This window comes from Myxocyprinus asiaticus, chromosome 22, assembly GCF_019703515.2.
Source record: "Myxocyprinus asiaticus isolate MX2 ecotype Aquarium Trade chromosome 22, UBuf_Myxa_2, whole genome shotgun sequence".
NCBI classification, from domain to species: domain Eukaryota; kingdom Metazoa; phylum Chordata; class Actinopteri; order Cypriniformes; family Catostomidae; genus Myxocyprinus; species Myxocyprinus asiaticus.
The window spans coordinates 18,901,384-18,912,307 of NC_059365.1; the positions used below are offsets into that span (position 1 = coordinate 18,901,384).

The 10,924-nt window shown below is 35.7% G+C and overlaps 1 protein-coding gene across 1 annotated transcript; it reads left to right on the plus strand.

Annotated features, from left to right (window-relative positions):
- The first annotated feature begins 4,628 nt into the window (after positions 1-4,628).
- Positions 4,629-8,356, plus strand: LOC127413252 (zinc finger protein ZIC 1-like). Its single transcript, XM_051650226.1, has 2 exons — positions 4,629-5,592; positions 7,028-8,356. Exons 1-2 carry the CDS (start codon positions 4,629-4,631, stop codon positions 7,642-7,644), a joined length of 1,581 nt encoding a protein of 526 aa, XP_051506186.1. The 3' UTR covers positions 7,645-8,356.
- The last annotated feature ends 2,568 nt before the right edge of the window (positions 8,357-10,924 follow it).

The window sequence follows — 10,924 nt, forward strand, 5'->3', positions numbered from 1 at the left end:
TGCGCTACTCCCAGCTATCACGCTTTCCATTTCAGCACATATATTCTACGAGAAAAGCATAGTTTAATTGTTTTAAGGTGAGTGTTTCATGATATGTTTTTTCAGTTCATAGCCTACATTATAGAAGTTACAATATTGATCAGTTGTATGTTGATTTAAGATAATCATTTAAATAATGTAGTCTAGGCAGTAAAGACGTAAAATAACTTAAACATAAAGGCATTTTAATTTGTTTGAGTATTTTCTCATTTACCACATTTAATTAATAATAATAAAAAAATAGGCTAATAACTAGTAGTACATTTTTAATGGTTCATTTACTTGTGTATTTGAATAGCGCATGCACAGAATAGCTTTTGTCTCTCCACATCATTTTACAAAAAATAAATAAAAAAAATTATAATGCGTTTTTAAAATTCACACAACTTTTAAAGGGGACTGCTAGCAAAATAGCCGAGATATCCATTTATTCTCCTCATCTCTCTCTGTTCTGTATCCCCCTCCTTTCTGCTCCCCTTTTCTTTATTCTCTCTCTCTCTTACACGAGCACACGTGTGAGTATGCTGTACCGGCTTTTACGGCGATTTTTTTTTTTTTTTTTTTTTTTTTTTTTTTTAGGTTTCACAGTCGACAGGCAGTTACGATTTCTATACATTCCCCTGTGTATAATATTTATAGTTTGTATTTAAAACGCGCTTAATATATTATGCAGCATATACCGTATTCACTGTCAAGGCGTGGCTTAAAGCGAGAAGTTCTTAAGGACGTACCATGCTTTCTCCATGCAAGGAATTGTTCAATTAGTTCTCTTAACTTCTTCACAGCACTAGAACTCTGATGGTACCGACTAAAGGGCAAATGAGGGCAAGGGACCTTAACTCAAAGGGGCTAAGACGCATGCTTTTTACGTTGGACCGCGGCGTATTGTCCCATACTACATTATTGCTGAAAGGGCACATATGATTGGATGCAGCCTATTAAGTTAAAGCTTTACCGACCGATTATTTGGGGTAATCAAATAGCAATGTTTCGGCAGAATAATGCCATGGGCCTCTCCCGGCCACTTTGACTAGACTGTGAAAGGCAGGCCTATTACATTTTTATTTAATATATAGAATTACCTGGAAACTGGTGCCATTGAACTCTTTAAAGATTCTTAGGCTAATAGACAATTATCAAGCTGTGGCGTCGTCATCATCATCGTTGCTGACTACCGCTGTTCTTCCTATTCCTTCAGTTTGCAGTTGTCAATATTAGCCTAAATATATTTCATATAATCCTACATATGGTTTAAACAGCTCAATTCCTACTTACCATTAACAAATGTAAATTACTCTGATTATTATTTGTAACTATTTTAGTGTCATTTATAAAATAAAATGATTTATTTTATAGTCCTTGGCCATACTTTTGTGACATTAGTGTACTCAACGTATTCTGTCTTTCTGTGTAATTTTTACATATATGTGGCCTAATAGGCTGTCTTATATCAACTGTTTCCCTACCTCCGAAATAGTCTTGAGCCTGTTTAAAAATAATAATAATAAAACAATTTTTTTTTAAAATATATATATCAGCAGCTCTGTTGACAAGTGATAAATCAGTATCGAGTAATGAGATATCAGTGGCAGTTTCAATCAATATATGTGTATATATAAATTTTGTTAACTAGGTTTAGCATAAATGGCTGAAAATTGAATTTGCCTGGGCGTTACGAATCTGCAGCTTATTAGAAAATGGAAACTGCTCTGCCCGAATATATATATATATATATATATATATATATATATATACTTGTATAGCCAGGCACCCGTTAGTTTCACTACAATGAAGCAAACTTTGCTTTAGCCTATATCTATTAACCCAATAGGTACCAAAAATGTTTAACATTTAAATTATTATTATTATTATTATTATTATTATTTTAATTTTTTTTTACATCTGATGTCCAATATATGACTTTATTACTATATAGATATCGAAATGTTTGATTGAAATTAAGATTGGCTGTATTTTAGGTTATATAAACAGACGACAGGTATGCGAGAAGAGACCGAGAAAGAGAGAGAGAGAGAGAGAGAGAGAGAGAGCCGACATTTTTTTAACAGACTTACCAGCTATAGCCTATTTTACTGAGCTTTGGTAGGGTATATCATATTATCAAAATAATCATACATAATTGTACATGTATAATTTGTGAAGAATTACATTTCATGACACGAATGAATATGAGTGTGCACGTGAAGTCACACTCATATTCATGCTCACCTCTCATTGGAGATATCCTTTAAATCCACCGTTCTTACCTGATGCATTCGACTATGAGTCCTTGATGACTATTTGTAGTTTATGCAATGTTTATTTTACATTGCTCAAAGACCAATGTGAACTAGAATAAAACACATTTAGTCACCTTTACCCATTGTATAGGTATATAAATCAAAAGAGCACAAAAAAGAAATATTCAGTGTCCTACTGTACCTACTCACTTATTTCTTGAATTCATTCATTTGTTTATTGCTCATTCATGCACTAATTCTATACTCTCTCTCTCTCTCTCTCTCTCTCTCTCTCTCTCTCTCTCTCTCTCTCTCTCTCTCTTCTCTATGAAAACTGCATTGCAGATCTATTACATGGACATACAATATAGGGAAAGCAATGATTGGCCTTTTTATAATTCTAATAATGTAAGATTTTTTTTTAATTTTAATTATTACTGTTGTGAATAGGTTGTTACTGTGGCCTCTCTGTGGGAATACGTTCGTAAATAACACAGGCTTGTGCCCATTCAAGTGTAGGGAGCCTTCAAAAGATGCATAATAATCGCTTTCTTAAATTCAAAATGTTGTGAAGCGAGCCATCAGATTCCTGGTATAGCCTAATCTAAAGTATTCAAAGGTCTTATTAGTTTTATGATTTACCCTGGAATTCTGTTATTTATCTTTAAACATGAATAACATTATGTGTGGTTATTTAAACACCATTAAACTGGCTTGACATATCGCATTCAATTCTAGGATCCACATTATTATGCTTTGTCACCCTTTTTACAAAATTAGTTTAATTAATAATTTGTGGTGAGATTACAACACAAACCTGTTTACGTTTTTATCAGCATTATATTGACGAATGCATAATAATTCAGAGGAATACCTTTTCTCCTCAACTGCACCAAATCATCTGGGGGTGGTAAAGCGTACATTTGTGAAATTTTTGCAATCACACTATTTGCCATCATGCCGTGCATTTTAAATGTCCAATTAACGGTTCATGTTTTTTGGACTAAGTCCTGCTCTACTCAGATATTTGTTCAATCCAGTATTTTATTTTATTTTTTTATTTTTATTTTTTTGTGTCCAAAATCTTTATTTATTATTTTAATTGCAATCATAAATTTCTTCATTTACAGATTTGCAATTTGAAAAAATAAATACATTAATAAATTAATAAATTCAAAAACAGTTCACGCCAATACGTTCACTACAGTAATGCATACCTTTACTTTTTACTTTTAATAAATAATAATAATAATAATACAGCGATCAACACAGGAAAAGCTAGCTATACACAATATTTTGAAAAGGTTTGAATAAATTTATTGAAAAGCAAAATAACGATCACTGAGTTAGCTGGCATCACACATGTATATAGCACCTGCAATGCCGCCCAATGTGCATGCACTTAACTGTCGAAAAGCAAATGTAATGTAATTATGTAATTAACTGAACTAATTGTAAATACAAATTTTCTTAAATATTTTGTACAGAAAATGTCAAACACATGACACTTTGACGTGGCTTGTAAGTAAAATTTTAGTCGGTCCATTGGCTTGTTATTGAGTATATTTGTATGGTTAAAATACATGTATAAAATCATATATTGGTCCGAGTGATTAATAAAATAGGTAAATATTAAGCCACAGAAATTTTGAGCTGCCTGAATGTGAAAAGTTAGTGGCTTGAAAGAAAATGGTGATGTCGTTATTTATTTAGTTAAGGTTATTTCTATTTGCACCTGATTGATATTTGCAATTCTATTCGATGTTGAAATCACACTGTTGCTTTCCATTCATACCACAGTGATTCTAATAATGCATACATACTCGATGTAAGTAGAGCTTAAACATTTCGATATTTTAGGGTAATGATACTGCATTTTGCACTCTGGTGCCTTTAAGTCACAGAACAAACAATATCTGGCAGTGCGTGATCGGCACATATCAAAGCATTTTCACTGAGATATTTGAAAACGGAGTCGTGTGGTGAACGCCTGCGTGTCCCTTTTAAAACGAATCCAGTGACTGTCAATCATCGCACATTCCAACCAATCCCAAAGCACCGTTTTTTAAAAGCAAGTTTGCCTGCTGTGCTTTTATATTAAAGTATGGCCTGGTTCGGAGCATTTTACTACCACGGTTATTGCCATAAATCAAGAGGGCAAAGTGATCGGCATGGGACTCACACCAGTTTTAACGAACTTGGGTACGGTTCTGCGTCTGAGAACTTTACAGGCAAAATCTGCACATGCAGATGATACAGCAGGGCAAATGGAGAAGAGGTTTGTACGTGAATCTTAAACGTTAAAGCTTGGTTGATTTGCCAAACCCTCAGCCAAACTTGCAGCAAAACATGACAAGCCTCTCGCGGTTTAGTGGCTGCCCTCTTTCTTGCGTCAACCCTGGGGAGAGCAATACTGAACCCAGCGTGATGCTGCCACCTTTTGCAGAGGAGCACATGGGGCACCCCACTGGCAGTTCCTTAAAACTCTGCCCCTCTCAAAATTTGCGAGACTACCACGAGACGAGGGCCAGTGCATATGTTGACCACTCGGTTACCCATTTTCCAGACACTGGATACACCAGTCACTGCTTAGAGCCAAGTCCTAGGGGCATTCTAATTGGGACCAACCTGTCAGGAACAGATATGCCACCAGTTACTGATCAGCTGGCTCCGAGACCGAACCAACATGGCACTTTTGGAAGGTACCGTGACCTCAGCGGCTATAGGGATGGCAGGAGCCACGCATTCTTCACCGCGTATCAAGAGCAGGCCCATGGCTCTACAGACGCAACCCGAGATCTCAGCAGCCAAATGATGTTGGGTCTTCCAGGAGAAATTCTCTCACGAACGCACCCATACGGCCAATCGCTCAATGGCCCATGCAGGGCCAACAGCCAGCAGCTGGTCACCCAGTTTTTGGAGTTCTATAAGCCTCTGAATGTGGCCACGCAGCGAGGAGGGGGTGATGCCTTCCTCAGGTGCACCAGGCAGAACCCAAAGCACGAGCATGTCTGCAAGTGGAGTGACGGCCAAGAAGGCACTGGCAAACCGCCCTGCGCCAGGAGTTTTGGGACCATGTATGAACTTGTCACCCATGTGACGGTTAAGCATGTCGGAGGACCGGAGCACTCCGACTACGCTTGTCACTGGGAGAATTGCGCAAGAGACAGAAAGCCTTTCAAAGCCAAATACAAGCTCGTCAACCACGTCAGAGTCCACACTGGAGAAAAGCCCTTTCCCTGTCCTTTCCATGGATGTGAAAAAGTTTTTGCCAGATCCGAAAACCTCAAGATACACAAGAGAACGCATACAGGTTAGTTGATAATAATAATAATAATAATAATAATAATAATAATAATAATAATAAAGAATAAGTATTACGTATATAATATTATTGTTTCCAAACCATTTTCGGGGTGTTTTGCTTAACATTTTTCCATCAATAATTCGTTTTGTGAAGAATAGCCTGGACAGAACTCGGTAAATCGAACTGTTGGATTTTCTGTTCCAACTATAAGGATTCTTTATTTTTATTTTTATTTATTTATTTATTTAATGTTTTTTATTTGCTTTACACAAACTCCGATTTATAAACATGGGGGCCGTGTTTAAACCACTTAAAAAAAAATTCGGCATATGCATCAGTTAATAATTTTTAGACTTTAATCAATTTCCTTAAGTCTTTATGAAGTTTTAATTTGGGAGGCGATTAAAGCATTTAATTATAGGCTACCAATTATAAAGTTATCCAGCTTTTGGTGTTCATATTATTGGGATGATTTTTTTAGACTTAAGCGTTGTGTCTAAGAAACTTTTGTGCTTATTAAAATAAGAACACAGGCCATTTGTAACTGGGTGCTTCTCAATCATGCAGTGAAAATAAATAAATAAATTCTGGGGCACCGGAGAGCTGTGACGTAACGTTTACGTAAGGCGCTGCTGAATTCTCTGCGTTGGCAGTGTTCACCCGCTTGAGCGACGCAGTGCGAGCTTCGAATCAACTAACATGAGACTGACGTCACGTTAATTCTTAAAATAGTCTGATTAATGTTAAATATGCATATTTTATACAGCGTGTTATATGGCTTCTACATATGATTGAACAATTAGAGGAAAAATTAAATCCGAATTTTTATATTAATTATTAAATTTTAAACTGTTAAATAACCTTAGGCTCAGCACGCATAAAGGCATAAGGACCAGGTTGGCTATCAGAATATCTTTACGTATTAAGAATTATTGCTCAGTGAAGGCAGTCTAAAGCAGAAATGAAAAATTAACCACTGATACAATTCCATTAATTTACTCCAAGTCAAATGTTGACAATGACATTTTAACTGTTTGTTTGTAAAAGCTATTTAGTGTTCTTTTTTTTATTTATAACTCATTGTTAGCCTAATTGAATTGCGTTTGATGTGTAAGTTGAAGCTAAGTCTGTTTTAGACCATGTGAATAAAGATATTGAAAGTTGGAGCCATTGCACCAAAATATGGAAACAATATCTCACTATTTTTTAAGCAAAAAAAAAAAAAATGTTTTTTATATATCACATTTTGCCTGCACCATTGGTTTGCTAGTGTTATCTAAACTAAAGTTGCATCTATTGTAATGTGAGGGACAGCACAATTTGTGGTACAACATCCTGTATAACACATTTAATGACACCATGCACTCACAACTGATGAGCCATGGTTGACTGTACATCTCATCCGTAACTCGCGTTTTCCCCCCCTCCTCTGCCCGTTTAGGTGAGAAACCATTTAAATGCGAATTCGAGGGCTGCAATCGGAGATTTGCAAACAGCAGTGACCGGAAGAAGCATTCTCACGTTCACTCCAGCGATAAACCCTACACGTGCAAGGTCAGAGGCTGTGAAAAATGTTACACACATCCCAGCTCCCTGCGCAAACATATGAAACTCCACTGCAAGGCCTACATCACCAAAATCGAGGAAGACGACGAGCACCTTGTGGAGGCCAGGTCTCCTGAGGTGGCAGAACAGCAAGACACTTCCGCTTCTACCACAGTGACACGAACCATGACTGCCTCCTCCCAAGACACTCTGTCCGCTGAGACAAGAAATGAGTCAACTTTGAGGTCACGTTTCCATCACACGTTTGACAACAGTTTGGACTATACAGCCCATAGGCCACAGTCACTTTTGGACCCTCTGTTGCTACAACGGGGCAGTTATAGACCTGAGTCTGTACAATACCCATGTAACCAACCAAGCCACACATTCGCACCCAGCCACAGAACATTTACGTCAAATTCTCCTTTCCAAAAAAATCTTGTAAATGGCTGGTACACATGTCACAGTGCCGTGGACACTTTTTCACCAAAATACTGTAACAGTGATTTATAATGTCATATGCATCAGAAATGATGAATTCAGGCTTATAGCTACTCAGTGTGTTAAAGAGCTAAGGAGTTTCTCCTCGTGTAAAATTGTCTACAGGCTGACTAAATTAGTTAATGTGAGCTTTATCCAACTAAAGTTCCTTCATATAAATTTGTACGATTTCATCACATGCAAATGCCCGGATGTTTAATGCGGAAGTAAGCACGAGTTTCGTGCAGGTAGTTAAGGATATGCTTAGTAATATTATGCCCTTACCCAAACCCTTTATCTAAACCTTACCGATTAGTAGAGTGTGTAAACATGGTAGGAAGCTGTTGTGTGTGACAGAAGCAAGTAACTGTCCCGTATTAGATGGAAACGATGTCCAGCGACATCATTGGCTGTAGTGAAAGTTGGACGAATTCATGCGAGTGCGGTCATATGATATCATACGAATTAGCCAGATTTGTATGAATCCTTACGATTTCGCTGTGAGAGTGTGCAGCTTTATCTGTTTAATACATTTAGTTCTTGTAAGCTGGAATTAGCATTATGTCTAAACTGTAAATAGCTTGCTTTACCAAGCCCTGCAATGAGACAAAATATTGTTAAAAAATATAGATAAGCTCCCTAAATATTCTTCTTACATCAAATTTAAAACGTCTACAAAAGATACCTACAGAATAAATAGGTAAAAAAAATAAAATTGCGAATTATTACGTATGTAGTAATAGAGGCAGGGCCTCCGTAAGATTTCTGTGACGTATAAAGGAAGAGTTTTATCTCTTAAAGTGTTTGACTTGTAAATGTGTGTTTTTTCTTGTCACGTCACATATATATGTATATATATATATATATATATATATATATATATATATATATATATATATATATATAAATGTGTATGTATATAGTTTGTGGATTTTCAGAGTTAAGAAATGTTTTGCCTTGATGTATGTGAATGTGGTGTAACAATCGACAAGGCCTTTAACAGTTATTTTAGTTTAAGATTTTCACATCACAATTGCTCCTCGTTTATGTGTGTATTTTATAACTTATGAGACTTATGTGGCGATTATTTAGCCTACTATTCCAGACTACAGTCCCGGTCATTAGAATTAAATAGTTTAATTATAATTCTACTGCATATACTGTACAATTAATTATGCATTCAAAGTTTCATTAAATTGTCTTTATTCTCTTTGATCAAGCATGTGTGATTAAACTCTACATATTCTCAGAGAAATGGAGTATAATGCAAAGCTTTTGGAATTTATATCCATGCATTTATTTTATGGATACCAGACGACGTCGTCTTCAGAGGTTTCTTAGAATGAATTTCACACAACTCAAAAAAAAAACTACTATAGGCTACCTTTTATAGTCACTTTCTGATCTGTGTGCATTGTCAATAAATAAATAAGCTTAAACTTTACATTTTAAAGAAATAGTCTATGTAGCCTTACAGCCGAAGTTAGGTCACCTCGAACTAACTCCAACAGGTTCCAAACGTATCGTCATTTTCTCATCAGTTTAACCAGTCGTGTCTGGGTTTATTTAATTGCTAGCTATCTTGGCCCATTCTTTTGTGCGAGTCTCGTCATGGTTGTTTATTATTAATTTAGATGCTAACTGACAATATGACTGGTCAGGAACAAATCGTAAAGCGATATTTATGATGGCACTCCACACTGAAAGGCCTCTGTGCCCCGACTTTCCACAATAAACATAAAGTTGCTTAATAAACATACTCCTAGGCTTTTATTTCCATTTGCCAAGTTTCTTACTCATTTTCTGTGAGCTAGACAGTTTACTTTTCGCTCAAGAGCTGACAATGGACATAAATCCTGTTCCTTCATGTAATGTCGGCTATAGTTGTTCCTGTTGTTAAGAATCAAACGATAGGCTACTTCAACTGTAAAAGTATATACATGACGAATTAAAGAGCACCTATTATGGTTTTTCAAATATTACCTTTCATGTAGTGTGTCATATAGATGTTTGTGAATGTAAAAAGTCTGCAGTTTAAAAAATCAAAGTGCACGACAAATGGAGTTATTGACTCCCAAAAGAAAGAACCGATTCTGAACACCTGAAATGAGTCGTTAGTAATTCCAGACTTACTTCCTGTACTAACCTACATAATTTGGTAACAAAAAACCCACCTCTGGTCTTCATTGGCTGCTCGCGAACAGCTTTGACCCACTCTCAAACACTACACTAAGCGGTAGACCAATCACAACATTTTTGTGACCAATCAGAGCAGAGTAGGCTCTCTGAAAGGAGGAGTTTAGAATGAATCCTTTAGAACGGATCATTGAACAAGTCGTTTTTGACACTGGGGAAAAAAAGGTAATGCTGCAATTTAAATTACGAACAAATTAAAGTGTTTTTTGATCTTGGATGCATGTAAATCTATTGTATGAGACCTTTAAAACTAAATTAGGCACGTTTAAAAACCTTAATAGGTGCTCTTTAAATATTAGGTTAATATTCTATAGGAAGTACCAACCACATGGTTTTGATTATTGAATATTTGAGGCATGATAAACAGCCCTTGGGTTTACTTGTTTTACTGGAAAAATGGCTGCCAAAGGCTTCTATTTTGTAATCAAATTTTTAGTTTATTAATTCAGCAATGTTATTTGTGGGAATCCTTAAGTAGATAAGTTTTGAGATAATTCAAAATTTTCCTAATGACCTCTCAAAGGTCATATGGCAAATGCAAATCTGTCTCTGCAATGAAACATCATACTACATCATAATTAGAGGGGTTTGTTTTGTTCAAAACAAGTTGTTGTTAACTGCATTTACATACAGTTCTTAATTGCTATTTTAAACATTGATGGATTATTATGAGTCATTCCTGAAAGAGAGCACAGGACATTTTGGTATAAGAAGTTTTACAACTTTTACTGATGCTAGACATGTTCACATCTTCTTTTGAAGAAATATTCTAAATTGGCTGAAGTAAACTATGTAAAACTTCACATTTTTCTTCTTGTTGCACATTACAAAAATCATTGTGCCATAGTTATGATATCAATGAAAGCAGTAATATAATAAATCTTACAAGCTGTTGTGAGTAAATTACAAGTGAAGTGGTTTCCTTGCTCATTCTGTTTATCATTATGGGGACTCGCTTGGTTCCAGCATGAGCAAAATGTGTAGTGCATAGGATCAATTGGGACTACTGTCATTAACAAAATGGCTTTAAAATGATCTTTTTAAATTTATTAAAAATTATAAAAATTCTTCTATACATTTCCTTGGTCACCTCACATTATTAGCATAATTTATTAGT